The sequence below is a fragment of the Mobula hypostoma genome, chromosome 1, assembly GCF_963921235.1.
Source record: "Mobula hypostoma chromosome 1, sMobHyp1.1, whole genome shotgun sequence".
NCBI classification, from domain to species: domain Eukaryota; kingdom Metazoa; phylum Chordata; class Chondrichthyes; order Myliobatiformes; family Myliobatidae; genus Mobula; species Mobula hypostoma.
The window spans coordinates 182,764,559-182,784,255 of NC_086097.1; the positions used below are offsets into that span (position 1 = coordinate 182,764,559).

A 19,697-nucleotide genomic window follows, 5' to 3' on the forward strand; every position below is an offset into this window, starting at 1 on the left:
GGGTCACACTGTGGGTGGGGTGGTACTGAGGGAGGGGCACACTGAGAGGGGTGGTATTGAGGGAGTGTCACACTGTGGGAGGAACAGTACTGAGGGAGGGTCACACTGTGGGAGGGGCAGTACTGAGGGAGGGTCACACTGTGGGAGGGGCAGTACTGAGGGAGTATCTCAGTGTGGGAGGGGCAGTACTGAGACGTGAGTCCTGGTGCACTGTCCCTTTAAGCAGCCTCACAGCTGCAGATGTAGGCAATTAAATGCAGCTGTGGGTGATTAAAGGTTCTAGAGCCAGAGGAGGGGGGAGGCTGCTGGACCCTGGAGCACGAGGTGTGGGCTGTTGGTGTTCCTCACAGGAGGAGTGGGTGGGTGTGGAGGGGAAAATGTTTTGTATGTGGGGAGGGTTGGACCTGTGGAGGGAGGGACTGGTCAGGAGGTAGTTTATGATGTGGAAGGTTCTGGTAGTGTATTTCCAGAAGGGTTTCTGTGTCCTGATCCCATGAAGATCAGCCCCTCTCACCCTGACCTAGTAACCCCAACCTCCCAGCACCCTGCTCAGTGTGAACTTCCCTCCCTGTTTCCCAGTCTGGGTAGAGAGGAGAGGTTGGAGATTGAGGGGTGTGCTGGGCAGGATGGTTTGGTGGGTGGTGTTTTTGGAGGGGAGGGTGAAGGGGTGGATGGCAGGGTGTGATTGCAGGGCATGCTGGAGGGAGCGGGGGCCATAGATCATTGTGGGTTTCCTCACTCTCTCCCTCATACCCCTCAATGGTCACTGAAAATGGACTAAGGTTTGTTTTCACATCATTCCCCCCCCCCACTGCCTCAACTGCCTACCTTACCCCACTCCATACCTTCACCCATCTCTGTCCTGTCTCCCTTATTGACTCTGCCCCTCTTCCCACAGCCCACCCATGGATGACAACCTTCTCTTTGAGTGTAAGGCCCCTGACTTCTCCCTGCTGGAACTGTTGTCCCCACCGTGTCTCGACCCCCCAGACCCTGAGGTGGACCAGCTACCTCTGGGTGGTTCGGCAGAGTCTGCAGTCAACTTGTGCCTCCATTCATCTCGGCTGAGGATGGGAGTTCGGGGCTCCCCACCGCTGGAGGTGTCTGCTCTGGGAGGGGCTGCAGGAGTGATTGACAGGTGGGTGAACTGACCATCCATCCCTGGACCCGGTTGGCTTGGCATGGTAGGAGAGCATAAGCAACCTCCCACACCTACTGCACCCATGCATTTCAATTGCTGGGGTTATTGGCCCCTGCCAGGAAGATGGGCTCCTGCTGGGATCATCTCCGTCCCACACTGGCAACCTCTTCGCAGCTCGCAGTGTCAACAGAACAAAAATAATTTTGTTCAGTGGGCAAATCAAAGAGCTGGTCATTGGTTTTGGGGGGTGGGGGAGACAGTGCACTTCTCCTGTTTGCATCAACTGTGTTGAGGCTGAATCAAGGGTGCAATTTAATGTCAGAGAAATGTTTACAATATACATCCTGAAATGCTTTTCCTTCGCAAACATCCATGACAATGGAGGAGTGTCCGAAAGAATGAATGACAGTTAAATGTTAGAACCCCAAAGTACCCCCCCAACTCCACCCTCCTGCGTATAAGTGGCAGCAAGCAACAATCCCCCCTCCCCACCCACTGGCAAAAAAAAAAGGCATTGGAACCCACCACCGAGCACTCAAGCGTGAGCAAAGCACAGTAAAGACACAGATTTGCAGTTACCCCAAAGACTACATTGTTCACCTGGCATTCGACATACCTCAGTCTCTTCCCCCTCCCCCTCCCCCTCATAAGGGAGAAAAAGCTGTCTCTGTTTCACAGCGAGTGGGGAGACATAACGAACAACTCGCTGGTTTACGATGTTAAAAGTCCACCACGTTGCTCTTTTTTGAGCCCAAAGATCACGAGTCTCTGAGCACACAGCCGCAGATGTTCCAACTCCCCCCGATGACACACAGGTCTCCGGTCGTGACACTGACCCTCGATCCGCCCGTCTCCAGAGCCCCGAGATCCTAGGCTTCCAAAGCTGAGCCAGATACTTAGGCCGAGCCCTTGGTGTGCTGAACAACAACGGCTGGTTATGAAACCCTGAGAGTGGTCCCATACCTGCAAAGAACCGTAGTCAGCGTGTAACTCCAGGTCTGGGTTTTCAAAAGAACCCTGAAAGGGAAAAATAAAGATATTAAAGATGGAAATAGAGCTGTTTCTGAAGGTGCAGGCAAAGGAGTCGCCATTTAGTACCATCACCACGCCACTCTGCTGCCTTGTGAATTGATTGCGAACCTCAAGTTCCTAGGAGTGAACATCACGAATGGCCTGTCCTGGTTCAAACATATTGATGTCAAGGCCAAGAGAGATCACAAATGCCCAACTTCCTCAGGGGGCTAAAGAAACTTGGCATGTCCCCATCGACCAGTACTAATTTTTATTGAGGCACCCTATAATCAGGCACAATTGTCCCTGATGACTGCACCTGTAAAGAGTGCATCCAGCTGCAGCTTCTGACAAACTGAGTTAGGGAACTGGAGCTGGATGAACTTCGGATCATTTGTGAGGCAGAAATAAACAGGAGTTACTGGGAGATAGTCAACCCTGAAATTCAGGAGGCAGGTAGCTGGGTGACTGTCAGGAGAGGTAAAGGGAATAGACAGAATGAGCAGAGCACCCCTGTGGCCGTTCCCATCAATAATAAGTATATAATAATAAGAAGTTTTGGATACTGTTGGTGGGGACGACCTACCAGGGACAAGTTGCAGTGGTTGCGTCTCTGGCACTGAGACTGGACCCTTAGCTCAGAAGGGAAGGAGGGAAAAGAGGAGAGCAGTAGTGATAGGGGTTTCGATAGTTAGGGGGATAGATAAGAGATTCTGTGGAAGAGATGGAGAATCTCGGATGGTCTGTTGCCTCCCTGGTGCCAGGGTCCGCAATATCTTGGATCGAGTTCTCGGTATTCTCAAGAGGGAGGGTGAGTAACGAGATGTCGTGGTCCATGTAGGGACCAACGACGTGGATAGGAAGAAGGACGTGGTCTTGCAAAGAGAATTTAGGGAGTTAGGTGCAAAGTTGAAGGACAGGACCTCCAGGGTTGCAATCTCAGGATTGCTACCCATGCCATGTGCTCGTGAGGCTAGAAATATGAAGATAATGCAGCTAAATACGTGGCTAAGGAGTTGGTGCAGGAGGGAGGGCTTCATGTTTCTGGACAAATGGGCCTTGTTCCAGGGAAGGTGGGACCTGCTCTGAAGAGACAGGTTGCACCTGAACTGGAGGGGGACTAACATCCTTGCGGGGAAGTTTGCTAGTGCTGCTCTGGGGGTTTCAACTAGATTTGCAGGGGGAGGGGAATCAGAGTGTTAGAGCAGATAAGTGAGGTGGAGGAGGATAAAGGTCATGAGAGAACTGCAAGTATAGTACACGGAGTAAAGCCAGATCTAACATGTAAAGAGGCTTTGAGGAAAGAGAAACAGAATAAAGGGTGTAAAGGTAGTAAGGTAGAAGGGCTAAAGTGCATGTACTTCAATGTAAGAAGCATCAGGAACAAAGGTGATGAACTGAGAGCTTGGATACATACATGGAATTATGATGTAGTGGCCATTACAGAGACTTGGCTGGCACCAGGGCAGAAATGGATTCTCAATATTCCTGGATTTCAGTGCTTTAAAAGGGATAGAGAGGGCGGAAAAAGGGGAGGAGGGTTGGCATTACTGGTGAGGGATACTATTACTGCTACAGAAAGGGTGGATAATGTAGCAGGATCCTCTTTTGAGTCAATATGGGTGGAAGTCAGGAACAGGAAGGGAGCAGTTACTCTATTGGGAGTATTCTATAGGCCCCCTGGTAGCAGCAGAGATACCGAGGAGCAGATTGGGAGGCAGATTTTGGAAAGGTGCAAAAATAACAGGGTTGTTATCATGGGTGACTTTAACTTGTTTGGCACCTGATTAGTTCCAAGGGTTTAGACGGGGCAGAGTTAGTTAAGTGTGTCCAGGATGGATTCCTGTCACAGTATGTTGACAGGCCGACTAGGGGGAATGCCATATTAGATCTAGTATTAGGTAACAAATCGGGTCAGGTCACAGATCTCTCAATGGGTGAGCACCTGGGGGACAGTGACCACTGCTCCCTGGCCTTTAGCATTATCATAGAAAAGGATAGAATCAGAGAAGACAGGAAAATTTTTAATTGGGGAAGGGCAAATTATGAGGCTATAAGGCTAGAACTTGTGGGTGTGAATTGGGATGATGTTTTTGCAGGGAAATGTACTATGGACATGTGGTCGATGTTTAGGGATCTCTTACAGGATGTTAGGGATAAATTTGTCCTGGTGAGGAAGATAAAGAATAGGGTGAAGGAAACATGGGTGACAAGTGAGCTGGAAAGTCTAGTCAGGTGGAAGAAGGCAGCATACATGAGGTTTAGAAAGCAAGGATCAGATGGGTCTATGGAGGAACATAGGGTAGCAAGAAAGAAGCTTAAGAAGGGGCTGAGGAGAGCAAGAAGGGGGCATGACAAGGCCTTGGCGAGTAGGGTAAAGGAAAACCCCAAGACATTCTTCAATTATGTGAAGAACAAAAGGATGACAGGAGAGAAGATAGGACTGATTGGAGATGAAGATAGGAAGATGTGCTTGGAGGCTGTGGAAGTGAGCGAGGTCCTCAATGAATACTTCTCTTTGGTATTCACCAATGAGAGGGAACTTGATGATGGTGAGAACAACATGAGTGAGGTTGATGTTCTGGAGCATGTTGATATTAAGGGAGAGGAGGTGTTGGAGTTGTTAAAATACATTAGGACGGATAAGTCCCTGGGGCCTGATGGAATATTCCCCAGGCTGCTCCACGAGGCGAGGGAAGAGATTGCTGAGCCTCTGGCTAGGATCTTTATGTCCTTGTTGTCTACGGGAATGGTACCGGAGGATTGGAGGGAGGCGAATTATGTTCCTTTGTTCAAAAAAGGTAGTAGGGATAGTCTGGTAATTATAGACCAGTGAGCCTTGCGTCTGTGTTGGGAAAGCTGTTGGAAAAGATTCTTAGAGGTAGGATCTATAGGCATTTAGAGAGTCATAGTCTGATCAGGGACAGTCAGCATGGCTTTGTGAAGGACAGATCGTGTCTAACAAGCCTGATAGAGTTCTTTGGAGAGGTGACCAGGCATATAGATGAGGGTAGTGCAGTGGATGTGATCTACATGGATTTTAGTAAGGCATTTGACAAGGTTCCACACGGTAGGCTTATTCAGAAAGTCAGAAGGTATGGGATCCAGGGAAGTTTGGCCAGGTGGATTCAGAACTGGCTTGCCTGCAGAAAGCAGAGGGTCATGGTGGAGGGAGTACATTTGGATTGGAGGGTTGTGACTAGTGGTGTCCCACAAGGATCGGTTCTGGGACCTCTACTTTTTGTGATTTTTATTAATGACTTGGATGTGGGGGTAGAAGGGTGGGTTGGCAAGTTTGCAGACGACACAAAGGTTGGTGGTGTTGTGGATAGTGTGGAGGATTGTCGAAGATTGCAGAGAGACATTGATAGGATACAGAAGTGGGCTGAGAAGTGGCAGATGGAGTTCAACCCAGAGAAGTGTGAGGTGGTACACTTTGGAAGGACAAGCTCCAAGGCAGAGTACAAAGTAAATGGCAGGATACTTGGTATTGATCTACCACCCCCCCACCCCCATCGGCTCCTCCAGTTCCAGGGACTGAGCTTTGGCCAACGTCTCCTGAGCTGTGTTCTGTGGCTCTGCCACCCTCTCACCCCCACTGCTCGCCCTCCCACCCCCACCCCCCCATGAACACACAGTCAATAATGGAATCTCTCTCCTGATGTAGGACATTCCTGCTCAGACTCCCACCCCTCTCACCTCTCCAACAGATTCATTCAGAGGAGCCATGCTCACTGGATGAACGGTGCTTGATTTAATCAGGCTCCAGTCACCTCCCAATAACCCAATGGGACAATTCCCAAACTTCTGTCTCTCGTCATCCTCTGACCGTAGGAAGACGGGGTTCCAGCCAAATGCATGGAGAAGTGGTGGTTTCCCAGGAATGATCTCATCACTTCCTTTGAAGTCCTGGGGTGCCCACCTGTCCCCTGGGGCGTGACGTCTCTGTGCTGTGCCCCTGCTGGGGTTTGTCAGTCCTCAGGAGAGAATGTAGATACAGACTCGCCTTGTATCATGACACTGGGTTTGTGGAGGCCCCACCCTCACTGCTTGACCCCAGCTGAGCTGTTGCCTGTGGTTGGGGAGAGAATTATGGGGCTCATGATTAACCCAACCCTGTGACCACCCTTGCCTTGTTCTCCAGGTGCCTGGTGGGGCGGTGGGGGGGTGGGGCTGTGCAGGGGAAGCTGTTTCTGAGAGCGAGAGGGTGCTAGTCCAAGGTGGGGGAGATGGATGGTTCTAGGAAGGGAGGGGGTCTGGGCTGTGGGAGTGGGGTGTTGTGAGGGAAGGGAGGGGGGTCTGGGCTGTGGGAGTGGGGAGGGAAGGGAGGGGGGTCTGGGCTGTGGGAGTGGGGTGTTGAGGGAAGGGAGGGGGTCTGGACTGTGGGATTGGGGTGTTGTGAGAAGGGAGGGGATCTGGGCTGTGGGAGTGGGCTGTTGTGAGGGAAGGAGGGGTCTGGGCTATGGGAGTGGGGTGTTGTGAGAGAAGGGAGGGGGGTCTGGGCTGTGGGAGTGGGGTGTTGTGGTGAGGGAAGGGAGGGGTCTGGGTTGTGGGAGTGGGGTGTTGTGAGGGAAGGCGGGGTCTGGGCTGTGGGAGTGGGGTGGTGAGGGAAGGGAGGGGTCTGGGCTGTGGGAGTGGGGTGTTGTGAGGGAAGGGAGAGGGTCTGGGCTGTGGGAGTGGGGTGTTGTGAGGGAAGGGAGAGGGTCTGGGCTGTGGGAGTGGGGTGTTGTGAGAAGGGAGGGGATCTGGGCTGTGGGAGTGGGCTGTTGTGAGGGAAGGCGGGGTCTGGGCTGTGGGAGTGGGGTGTTGTGAGAGAAGGGAGGGGGTCTGGGCTGTGGGAGTGGGGTGGTGAGGGAAGGGAGGGGTCTGGGCTGTGGGAGTGGGGTGTTGTCAGGGAAGGGAGGGGGTCTGGGCTGTGGGAGTGGGGTGTTCTGAGGGAAGGGAGAGGGTCTGGGCTGTGGGAGTGGGGTGTTGTGAGGGAAGGGAGAGGGTCTGGGCTGTGGGAGTGGGGTGGTGAGGGAAGGGAGGGGTCTGGGCTGTGGGAGTGGGGTGTTGTGAGGGAAGGGAGAGGGTCTGGGCTGTGGGAGTGGGGTGTTGTGAGAAGGGAGAGGATCTGGGCTGTGGGAGTGGGCTGTTGTGAGGGACGGGGGGGTCTGGGCTGTGGGAGTGGGGTGTTGTGAGAGAAGGAAGGGGGTCTGGGCTGTGGGAGTGGGGTGTTGTGGTGAGGGAAGGGAGGCGGTCTGGGCTGTGGGAGTGGGGTGTTGTCAGGGAAGGGAGGGGGTCTGGGCTGTGGGAGTGGGGTGTTATGAGGGAAGGGAGAGGGTCTGGGCTGTGGGAGTGGGGTATTGTGAGAGAAGGGAGGGGATCTGGGCTGTGGCAGTGGGATGTTGTGAGGGAAGGGAGAGGGTCTGGGCTGTGGGAGTGGGGTGGTGAGGGAAGGGAGGGGGTCTGGGCTGTGGGAGTGGGGTATTGTGAGAAAGGAGGGGGGTCTGGGCTGTGGGAGTGGGGTGTTGTGAGGGAAGGGAGGGGAACTGGGCTGTGGGAGTGGGGTGTTGTGAGAAGGGAGGGGATCTGGGCTGTGGGAGTGGGCTGTTGTGAGGGAAGGCGGGGTCTGGGCTGTGGGAGTGGGGTGTTGTGAGAGAAGGGAGGGGGTCTGGGCTGTGGGAGTGGGGTGTTGTGAGGGAAGGGAGAGGGTCTGGGCTGTGGGAGTGGGGTGTTGTGAGAAGGGAGGGGATCTGGGCTGTGGGAGTGGGCTGTTGTGAGGGACGGGGGGGTCTGGGCTGTGGGAGTGGGGTGTTGTGAGAGAAGGGAGGGGGTCTGGGCTGTGGGAGTGGGGTGTTGTGGTGAGGGAAGGGAGGGGGTCTGGGCTGTGGGAGTGGTGTGTTGTCAGGGAAGGGAGGGGGTCTGGGCTGTGGGAGTGGGGTGTTATCAGGGAAGGGAGGGGGTCTGGGCTGTGGGAGTGGAGTGTTATGAGGGAAGGGAGAGGGTCTGGGCTGTGGGAGTGGGGTGTTGTGAGGGAAGGGAGGGGGTCTGGGCTGTGGGAGTGGGGTGGTGAGGGAAGGGAGGGGGGCTGGGCTATGGGAGTGGGGTATTGTGAGAGAAGGGAGGGGGTCTGGGCTGTGGGAGTGGGGTGTTATCAGGGATGGGAGGGGTCTGGGCTGTGGGAGTGGAGTGTTATGAGGGAAGGGAGAGGGTCTGGGCTGTGGGAGTGGGGTGTTGTGAGGGAAGGGAGGGGCTCTGGGCTGTGGGAGTGGGGTGGTGAGGGAAGGGAGGGGTGCTGGGCTGTGGGAGTGGGGTATTGTGAGAGAAGGGAGGGGGTCTGGGCTGTGGCAGTGGGATGTTGTGAGTGAAGGGAGAGGGTCTGGGCTGTGGGAGTGGGGTTGTGAGGGAAGGGAGGGGGTCTGGGCTGTGAGAGTGGGGTATTGTGAGAAAGGAGGGGGGTCTGGGCTGTGGGAGTGGGGTCTTGTGAGGGAAGGGAGGGGAACTGGACTGTGGGAGTGGGGTGTTGTGAGGGAAGGGTGGGGTCTGGGCTGTGGGAGTGGGGTGTTGTGGTGAGGGAAGGGAGGGGGTCTGGGCTGTGGGAGTGGGGTGTTATCAGGGAAGGGAGGGGGTCTGGGCTGTGGCAGTGGGATGTTGTGAGGGAAGGGAGAGGGTCTGGGCTGTGGGAGTGGGGTGGTGAGGGAAGGGAGGGGGGTTGGGCTGTGGGAGTGGGGTATTGTGAGAAAGGAGGGGGGTCTGGGCTGTGGGAGTGGGGTGTTGTGAGGGAAGGGAGGGGAACTGGACTGTGGGAGTAGAGTGTTGTGAGGGAAGGGAGGGGACAGATGGTTGGGCCTTTGGGTGATGCTTCACCTGGGCTTTGTTTTGTTTTCTTGCAGATTTCCCTCTGATGCGTCCCCCTTGTCCCTTGCCCCCGATAGGATCCACCTCCGTGACTGCTATGAGGTGCCTGAATCCACCATCCTCTCCCTCATGCAGGAAGCGGCCAAACTAGAGCCACCGTTCACAAGCCATGACACCTGCTCGATGAACAACAATCCCAACCCTCAGGAGGAGTGTCACACCCTCGGGAGTACTAGCTTTCTCCCTGCCCCGGACCCACAGGAGGAGGATAACCCTCCCAGGATGGTGACCTTTCCCCCTGTCAGTTCCCCTGGGCTCTGGGCAGAGGAGTGTCGGGGTGGTACTGGAGAGGTTGGGAATGGGTATGTCCTAGGATCATGTCAAGCTTCAGATGTGCAGAGCTCGAGAGCGGACAGGGTGGGGGGAAAAGGTCAGGAAGGGGATGGCCACTGGCCCATGTCATCTACAGACTCCCACACCCATCCCTCAGCACCTGTCCGCACAAGGACACCCCGCAAACAGCCCCACCCCCAACGCAGCGCCCAGAGTGGGGACCCCACCTTCCAGGGTGTCACCGTCTGCATGGAGAGAGAGCTGGTGGGTCATCTAGACTGCCGTCTGCACATCACTGCCCACTACAGGTAGGTCTCATTCTCACCCCCTCCAACACCTCACTCCCACCACTTTCCCTCCTACTCATGAGCACATCACCTCCCCCCCCCCCACCCCCATAGGCTGGTCTCGCCCTCAACTTGCCTCTCTGTATACCCCCCATCGGCATCACCCCTACACCCTCCATCTCCTTTGCACAGCACTGCCCAATATAATTAGGTCTAGATACTCCCTGCTCTCTGACCCCTAGACCCTCTCTCTCCCTTTCTTTCTTTCTCTCTCTCTCTTTCTCTCAGCCCAGGGCTGCAGCAGAAGTTGACCCGGTTCCGATCCCACTCTCTGGGTCATCGGGAGACCCCATCAACACCCCGGCTCAGCAGCTCGGAGGAGGACCCATATCCTGGCCACCAGAGTGAGTGAGGACCAGAGGTCAGCATGTGGCCTGGGGTCTATGTGGGGTTGAGTCAGTGAGGGGAAGGGTGATTGCTTGGACCCCGGGCTGAAGAGTTGGTCTGTGTACAGCCTTGTGGAAGAAAGGGTGAGAAGGATGGGATGTGGTCAGTGTGGGGACAAGTCAGTGGAGTCAGATTGGGTTGAGAGGACATGTCAGTGGGGGAGTGGCGTTAGTGAGCAGATGGGTTAATAAGAAGCTGGATGGGGTTAGTGAGGGGTGGGTTAATAAGGAGGTGGAGTCACTGAGGGAGTGGGGTTAGTGAGTGGATGGGTCAATAAGGAGGTGGATGGGGTTAGTGAGGGGAGGGAAATAAGAAGATGGGGTTAGGGGAGGGTCAATAAGGAGGTGAGTGGGCATCAATGAGGGGACAGGTCAGTGCTTGGACCCTGGGCAGTAACAGCTCCTGCACTGTCTGCTTTACAGGAATGAGGAGATGTGCCTCCTGTGGAACCCAGAAAACACCGCTGTGGAGAGACGCTGAGGACGGGACTCCACTGTGTAATGCCTGTGGGATCAGGTACCAGAGAGCTCCCACTCCCCACCCTCACCCATCAACCCCCACTCCTAGACCCTTTCACCAGGACTGGGTCAGAGTAAAGATGAATCTGTTGAGGGGTGGTGGTGGGAGAGAAAGGTCTGTATTAGGGTGCAGGTCGTATTTGTCAAGATAACAATTACTTAACTTTTTGGACTGGCCTCCCATGAAGGTCCTCGTCAAACTCTTTACTAAAGTCCATGCAGACAATATCCAGAGCTCCATCTTCACCACCTCCTCAACCTCCCTCTAACACCACATCAGTAGTAATGTTGATCCATGTGAACCTTTCCCATGTCCTCCTTCACAGTAAGTATTGGTGAGGAGTATTTATCTAAGATTAATTCAGTTTCAAGTAGCTCCACATACAAGTTCCCATGCTGATGCTCAAGATCCTACTCTCTCCCCAACAACTTTTACACTCTCTGACTTGGAGAATCTTTGAGGATTCTCCTTCACCTTATCTGTTGGGAGGTCTCATGTACTCTCTTTTCCCTCCAGCTTCCCCAAGAGTTCTCCCACATAACTTGTACTCCACAAGGACTTGTGTGACCACCCCCACCACGTGTTACAGTGCCTATAACTCATATCTGTTGGCCTTTATTTCCTGAACAAACCCCGCCATGTCCCTAGTTAAGCAAGATTCCCAACTCCTGCCAGCCTTGCCCATTATCTCATGAATCTGAGAGTGAATTGGGTTGGATAAATCCCCAGAACCGGTTGAGATATCCCTTGGACCTTGTGGGAGGCTAGTGCAGAAATTGCAGAGGTCCTAGCGGAGAGATGTAAAACATCCTTAGCTATGGGTGAGTTGCCAGGGGACTGGAGAATAGCTAATGATGCTCTGTTATTCAAGAAGGGTTCTAAGAATAAGCCAGGAAATGTAGATCCAGACATCAGTTAACGGTAAATAGTTGGAAGGTATTATGAAGGACAGAATGTATATGTATTTGGATAGTCAGGGCCTATGGAGATGGCCAACGATGTTTAGTACATGGCAGCTCATGTCTAACCAACCTTGGAGCTTTTTGAGGTTGCCAAGAAGATTGATGAAGGAAAGGTAGTGGATGTTGTCTACATGAACTTTAGCAAGGACTTTGTCAAAGTCCTACATGGGAAGCTGGTCTAGAAGGTTAAGTTATTTGGCACTCAAGATGAAGTAGTCAATTGGGTTCAACATTGGTTTAATGGGAGAAGCCAGAGGGTGGTAGTAAATGGTTCTCTCTGAATGGTGGTCAGTGACAAATGGTGTGCCACAGGGATTGGTTCTGGCTCCATTGTTATATACCATCTATGGTATGATTGAGATGATGTGGTAAATTGGATCAGCAAACTTATGGATGACACAAAGATTGGGGGGGGGGGCTTCCAATGGATAGTGAGGAAGGCTATCAAAGCTTGCACAATGATCTCAACCAGCTGGGAAAAGTGATCTTAAAAAACAGCAGCTGGAATACAATGTGGAGAAATGTGAAGTGTTGCATTTTGGGAGGACAAGGCTGGGTAGCGCATACAGTGAATGTTAGGGTACTGAGGGTGTACAGTAGAACAAAGTGACCTGAGGATTGTGATCCATAATTTAAGTGTCATCATTGGTAGATAGGATCATAGAGAGCTTTTGGCACATTGGCCTTGATAAACAATCATAAAGCACTACACCACAGTAGCAGGTTGTTCAGCCCATCTAGTCAATGCTCAATGGTTATTCTCCCTGGTCCCATTGACCTGCACCTGGACAATAACTCTTCATGCCCCTCCTATCCATGTACTTATACAAACTTATCTTTATTTTAAACTAGTTCTAGTTCCATCTGGGCGGTGGGGGGGTGCAGGATGGGGAGGCTGCTTGTATTAACCCCATCTATACTACTCATAATTTTGTCTACATGAGGACCTGAGTTATAGGGAAAGGTTCAATAAACTAGGGCTTTATTTGCAGGAATGCAGGGGAATGAGGGCAGATTTTGTAGAGGTGTACAATATTAGATAGGATGATAGGATATAGATAGGATGAAAGCAAACAGGCTTTTCCCAAAAGGTTGGGAGAGATAGAGGAATTCTCATCTTGCAGGATGTGGAACGATATAAACCTCCAACGGCCCTGAATGCTACACCTGTAAGAAGGGTATCCAGCCTTGTACAGATAGTGTCAGGAAACTGGAGCTGTATGAACTCCTGAACATTTGGGAAGCTGACGAGTTGATCAGTGGCAGATGCATGGAATGGTTGTGCATAAGGTGCAGGACATGCGTAACTGGGTGAAGGGGAAAGTGGTTAGGTGGCCATTGTAGGGTACTTCTGTAGCCATCTCCCTCAATTACAAGTATACTGTTTGGATACTTGTGGTAGGTGGGGGGAAGGGTGGGGAATGATCTAGTAGAGGATAGCAACAGCAGCCAGGTCTCTGGCACTGAGTCTGGCTCTGTGATTCAGAAGGGAGAGAAGAGGTGAGCAGGAGTGATAGGAAATTCATTGATTAGGAGAACAGATTGGAGGTTCTGTGGATGAGAAGGAAATTCCCATAAGGTATGAGTCTCTAACAATCTAAAGGTGGAGAGTGAGCAGCCGGAGGTCATGGTCCACACTGGTACCAATGACATTAGGAAGGTTATCAAGGTCCTGAAAAGTGAGTTCAGGGAGTTGGGTGTTAAGTTCAAGGACAGGACCTCCAAGGTTGTTATCTCAGGATTGCTACCCATGCCATGTGGTATTGAGGCCAGAAATAGGAAGATAATACAGTTTAAGTAGTTAGCAAGGAGATGATGCAGGAGGGAGGGGTTTCAGATTTTTGGAATCACTGGGCTCTATTTCAGGGAGGTGGGACCTGTACAGATGGGATAGTTTGGTACCCTTCCTGTTCAGGTGCAACATTCTTTTGGGACGGTTTGCTAATGCTGCTTTGAGGGGTTTTAAAGGAGAGCTGCAGGGCGATGGGAGCCAGTGTGTTGGGTCCAATAGTGAAATGGTTGTGAGGAAAGATGATGTTAAGCCCACATACAAAGACAGCAATCGAAATGCTGAGCATGGTAGGAATGTTCTGAATTGCACCTATTTCAATGCAGGAGTATTGTAGGCAAGGCTGATGAGATGGAGCATGGATCAGCATGTGGAATTATGATATTTTAGTTATTCGAGAGATTTGCTTGTAGGAGGGGCAGGACTGGAAGCTCAAGGTTCTGGGGTACTCTTGTTTTAGATGTGATAGAGCAGGAGGCATTAAAAGGGGGAGGGTTGGCATTAGTCAGAGAAAACATGCGGTAGTGCTCAGATAGGACAGACTAGAAGGCACATTCACTGAAGCTACGTGAGTGGAACTGGGCAATAAGAAAGGGATGACCACATTCATGGGATTGTATTATAGCTCACCAAAAAGTCAGTGCAATTTGGAGCAGCAAATTTGTTGAGAGGTGGTAGACAATTGCAAGAAAAATAAGATGGTGATAGGTGATTTTAACTATCCACATTGACTGGGACTCCCATACTGTAAATGGACTAGACTGTCAAATGTACTCAGGAACGTTTTCTTAATCAATACAGTGCCTATAAAAAGTTTTCAGCTTTCTTGTAAGTTCTCAAGTTTTATTGTTTTAAACATTGAATCAGAATGGATTCAATTGGCTTTTTTTGGTACTGGTCAACAGAAAAAGACTTTAGTGTTAAAATAAAAACAGATCTCAACAAAGTGATCTAAATTAATTACAAATATAAAACACAAAATAATTGATTGCATCAGTATTCACCCCCCCCCCTTAATATGACACACCAATCATCTCTGGTGCAGCTAATTGGTTTTAGAAGTCACACAATAGGTTAAATAGATCACCTGTGTGCAGTCAAGGTGTTTTAATTGATTGTGGTAAAAATACACTTGTATCTGGAAAGTCCAACTGCTGGTGAATCAGTATCCTTTTTTTTTCATTTTTAAATTCTTTGTTAAAGATCAACAAAAAAATACATTAAGGTAATCAAGTCAATATGTACAATGAAGAATTAAATTTGCAACTAACTGATTAACAAAGCTAAGCAATATATCAATAATAAGAAGAAAAAAATAAAATATCTTGGCAAAATCAACACCATGAAGACACAAGAACACTCCAAGCAACTCTACGAAAGGGTTATAGAAAAGCATAAGTCAGGAGATGAATACAAGAATATTTCCTAGTCACTGAATATTCCTTGGAGTACAGTTAAATCAACCATCAAGAAATGGAAAGAATATGTCACAGTTGTAAATCTGTCTCAAACAGGCTGCCCTCAAAAACTGAGTGACCGTGCAAGAAGGGAACTAGTGAGGGAGGCCACCAATGACAAGTCTGGAGGGGTTACAAGCTTCAGGGGCTGAGATGGGAGAGACTGCACATACAACAACTGTTGCCTGGGTGCTTCACCAATCACAGCTTTATGGGATAGTGGCAAAGAGAATGTTATTTTTTTTGCCGGGGGGTGGGGGGAAGAAAAAAAACTCACATGACATCTCAGCTAGAGTTTGTCAGAAGGCAATGTGGGAGACTGAAGTCAGGTGGAAGAAGGTTTTATGGTCTGATGAAACCAAAACTGAGCTCTTGGCCATCAAACTAAATGCTATGTTTGGTGTAAGCCAAACACTGCACATGAACAATAACAACTATCCCAACCACGAAGCATGGAGGCGGCTGCATCGTGCTGTGGAGATGCTTCACTGCAGCAGGCCCTGGACAATGACCCCCAAACATAAAGCCAAAGCTACACAGGAATGGCTCAAAAGCAACAAAGTTAATGTCCTGGAGTGGCCAAATCAGAGTCCAGACATCAATCCAATTGAGAATTTGTGGCTGGACCTGAAAGGCTGTTCATTCATGATCCCCAAGCAATTTGACAGAGTTTGAGCAGTTTTGTAAAGAAGAATGGGGGAAAAATTGTAAAGACTAAATGTGCAAAGCTGATAGAGACCTATCCACAAAGACCCGAGGGTGTAATTGCCAAAGGTCGTCATCGTCATCATCTGAACCCTTAGTGCCTAGGTGGCATATGGGGCCTCAATTGCCATAGGTACATCTACTAAATACTGTCTTGAAGGGGGTGAGTAATTATGCAATCAATTATTAAACACAAAATAATTGTAATAAATTTAGACTAATTTGTGTCTTTTCTGTTGATCAGTGTCAAAAAACCCCCAATAAAACATGAAAACTTCTGGGGGTGGGGGTGGGGAGGGGGTAGTGAATACTTTATAGGCACCGTACATCGAAATCCCAACTAGAGTGTGATATAGACTGTTAGCGGATTTGATTATGGAGCTTAAGACAAAGTAATGCTTAGAAGGCAGTGATTATAATTTGTTAGAATTCACCCTGCATCTGAAGGTGGGGGTGGGGAAGCTGAAGTCAGATTTATCAGTACAGTATTACAGGGCAGTAAAGAGAATTGTAGAGCCATGAAAGAGGAACTGACCAAAGTTGAGTAAAACGGGACACTAGCAGGGATGATGACAGAACAGCAATGGCTGGTGTTTTGGGGGGAAATTCAGAAGGTATAGGATGGATATATACCAAAGAAGTAGTATTCTAAAGGCAGGATGGCACAACCATGACTGACAAGGGAAGTTTAAAAACAGCAAAAGGCAAAAGAGAGAGACCATATAATTGAGCAAAAATTGGTGGGAAGTTTGAGGATTGGAAAGTTTATTAAAAATAAATAAAAATAAACCAGAAGGCAACTATAAAAGCCATAAGGGGGAGAAGATGAAATATGAAGTTAAAGCCAATAATATCAAAGAATATCAATTTTTTTCAGATTTGTATAGAATAAAAAAGGGGAGAAAATAGGTATTTTAGACCACTGGAAAATGATGCTGGTAAGGTCGTAATGGGGGGGGGGGGCGGGTGGGACAAGGAAATGGTGGATGAAATAAGTGTATTGTGCATCCAGTAGAAAACACAAGCAGTTTGCTGGAGGTTCAAGCGTGTTGGGAGCAGAAGTGAGTGCAATTGCTATTACTAGGGAGAATATGGTTGGGAAGCTGAAAGGTCTAAAGGTGGATAAGTCACCTGGACCAGATAAACTATACCCCAGGATTCTGAAAGAGATGATTGGGGAGATTGTGGCAATACTGTATAGGTAAAGATCTTTCAAGAATCACTAGGTTCTGGCATGGTTCCAAAGGACTGGAAAATTGCAAATGCCACTCTCCTCTTCAAGAGAGGAGGGAGGCAGAAGAAAGGAAACCATAGGCCAGTTAGCCTGACCTCAGTGGTTGGGAAGATGTTGTAGTTTATTGTTAAGGATGAGGTCTCAGGGTACTTGCAGGCAGATGTTTTTTTTTAAAAAAAGGCCAAAGTCAGCATAGTTCCCTTGAGGGAAAATCTTGCCTGACAAATCTTTTGGAGTTCTTTCATGAAGCAACATGCAGGATAGACAAAGGAGAATTAGTGGATGTTGTGTACTTGGATTTTCAGAAGGCCTTTGACAAGGTGCCATACATGAGGCTGCTTAACAAGTTAACCCATGGTATTACAGGAAAGATTCTAGCATGGATGGAAGATTGGGTGATTGGCAGGAGGCAAGGAATGGGCATAAAGGGAACCTTTTCTGGTTAGTTGCTAGTATCTAGTGGTGTTCCGTATGGTTCAGTGTTGGGACTGCTTTTTTTTTTACGTTGAATGTCAATGATTTGGATGATTTAATTGGCTTTGTGGCAAGTTTGTGGATGACGAAAATGGATAGAGGGCCAGGTAGGAAGCAGGAAGACTGCAGAAGGACTTGGACCAATTCGGAGACCAGGCAAAGAAGTGGCGGATGGAATACAGTGTTGGGAAGGGTATAGTAATGCACTTTGGTAGAAGAAATAAACGTGAAGACTATTTTCTAAATGGGTAGAAAATTCAAAACTCAGAGGTGCAAAGGGATTTGGGAGTCTTCATACAGGATTCCCTCAATGTTAACCTCTTGGTTGAGTTGGTGATGAGGAAGGCAAATGCAATGTTAGCATTTGTTGTGAGAGGACTAGAATATAAAAGCAAGATGTATTGCTGTGGTTTTATAAGGGACTGGTGAGGCCTCATTTAGAATATTGTGAGCAGTTTGAGGCCTCTTATCTAAGAAAAAATGCTAAGAGAGGACACTTGAGAGGGTTCAGAGGAGGTTTATGAGAATGATTCCAGGAATGAAAGGGTTATTGAATTAGTGTTTGGCTCTGAGCCTGTACTTGCTGTAATTTAGAAGAATGGGGGGGGGGGAATATCATTGAAACCTGTTGAATGTTGAAAGGCTTAGATGGAGTGGATGTGGATTGGATGCTTCCTATAGCGGAGGAGTCCAGGACCAGAGGGCAGAGCCTCTGAATAGAGGGATACTCATTTGGAATGGAGATGAGAAGGTGGTTAATCTGTGAAATTCGTTGCCACAGGCAGCTGAGGAGGTTAGGTCATTGGGCATATTGAGAGTGGAAATTGATGGGTTCTTCACTAGTCATTGTGTGAAAGGTTATGGGGAGAAGGCAAGAGAATGGGGTTGAGGGGAAATGGATCAGCCATGATGAAACAGCAGTGTAGACTCAATGGGCCAAATAGCCTAATTCTGCTCCTATCTCTTGTGGTCTTCTGGACCAATCCCATCTTGCTCCATATCTTGAAATTATTAGAATTATGGTCACTACAACGTACTCCAGTGACTCAACAGCCCAAGTCTCATTTTCTAGTAGGAATTTGAGTGTAGCCCTTTTTCTAAATGGTGCCTTGTAATTTCAGAAAACTTCATTTCTGCCCATCAAATTCTCTAGTGCATTGTTGGCTGTCCCTGTTGATGTTAGGGAATTTAAAATCATCAACTTGAACAACTTGCATTTCTGTTCTCCCTCCCCCTACATATTTGCTCCTCTATTACTTATTATTGGTGGAAGGAGGCTGTAGTCGAGTCCCATCCATATAATCGCTCCCTTCTTATTTCTGATTTTTATCCATGCAGCTGTGCTAGACACTCCCCCAGGAATGTCCTCTTTAAATGTTGCTGTGATGGTCGCATGAATCAATGGTGCCCCAACCTCCTCAATTCACAGATGGTGATAAATCTCTGGAATTCCCTGCCAGGAGGCTGGTGGATCATTGGGGTGAGTTGAAGAGCAGGTGGGTAGAGTTAGGAAGGTCAGGGAATTGCGGTCACAGAGGAGGCAGATAAAAACTGATGGTTCGTGGTTGGGCAGCGTGGTCTCCTGTTTCCATGTGTTCCCATTCTCCTGTCTATAGATTGCTCCAGTCCTACTCCTTGCTCTTCCTCTGGCCAGTTCCCTATCTGCATCCAGTGCTGACCCCTCTCCTGATCTGTAGTGTACACCTCTCTCTTCCCCTCTCCACCTGAGCTCCCTGTTCTTCCCACAGGTACAAGAAGTATCGGATTCGGTGCCCAAAGTGCTGGCACATTCCCAAGAAAGAGGGCAAATATTTTGTCCGTTGCCTACGGTGTGGGGACCCCCTTCGACTGCTCCTGAATGCAAGAAAGGGGACGAACTGCTGATGGCCAAGGATGCAGATGGGAGAAGAGATGTGTCTGGAAGCGAACTCCTTGTCACCCCTCCCCCCCCCGCCAGAGTTGGTGTGAAAATGGATTGCAACAATACTGTTTCTATTTAATGTTGGGAGCAGGTGGTGTGTCTGTCATGGGGGAGGAGAGACTTCATCACTGCTGTAATGGTGGGATTCTATTCCCTGTTGTAGAGTGCTCTCCATGCATTTGCACGGTGACCCCGTACATCGTGACTTCCCGTAGTGGGCTCTGTCGATAGTGTTTTGGTGGGGCATTTGATGGATGTCACAGGGCTTGCCTGTTTCTGTAATATTGGATTTGCTTGTGGTTCACTATGTCTCAATAAAATACCTCCCGACTTGGGCTGAAATTCAGCATCCCAGAGAAGCATCTCACTGTATTTGTACCCACCTCTGTCACATGCTCGCACGCACCTCGATAGGATGATGGGGGCACTGGAGAAAACAGTTGTGGAAGTTGTTGATATTTTCATATTCATACAGCAAGAGAACAAGCCCTTTGGCTCAACTCATCCACACTGGCTGTGTTGCCCAGAGAACTAGTCCCATCTGCCTGTGTTTGATCCACAGCCCTCTATCCCTCTC

The 19,697-nt window shown here is 49.6% G+C and overlaps 1 protein-coding gene across 1 annotated transcript; it reads left to right on the forward strand.

Moving 5' to 3' along the window:
• Positions 1-306: 306 nt before the first annotated feature.
• zglp1 (zinc finger GATA like protein 1) lies at positions 307-19,461 on the forward strand. The gene is made up of 6 exons (XM_063061300.1): positions 307-324; positions 899-1,138; positions 9,028-9,633; positions 9,901-10,016; positions 10,482-10,575; positions 18,948-19,461. The coding sequence occupies exons 2-6, from the start codon at positions 906-908 to the stop codon at positions 19,081-19,083; spliced, it is 1,185 nt and encodes a 394-aa protein (XP_062917370.1). The 5' UTR covers positions 307-324; positions 899-905; the 3' UTR covers positions 19,084-19,461.
• The last annotated feature ends 236 nt before the right edge of the window (positions 19,462-19,697 follow it).

What these genes read in the sequence shown, in the direction of transcription:
- zglp1 (XM_063061300.1), top strand. Translation starts at nt 906, where the DNA reads ATGGATGACAACCTTCTCTTTGAGTGTAAGGCCCCTGACTTCTCCCTG. An exon ending in CACATCACTGCCCACTACAG is followed by an intron (nt 9,634 to 9,900) that starts GTAGGTCTCATT and finishes TCTTTCTCTCAG; the next exon opens with CCCAGGGCTGCAGCAGAAGT. An exon ending in CCCATATCCTGGCCACCAGA is followed by an intron (nt 10,017 to 10,481) that starts GTGAGTGAGGAC and finishes TCTGCTTTACAG; the next exon opens with GAATGAGGAGATGTGCCTCC.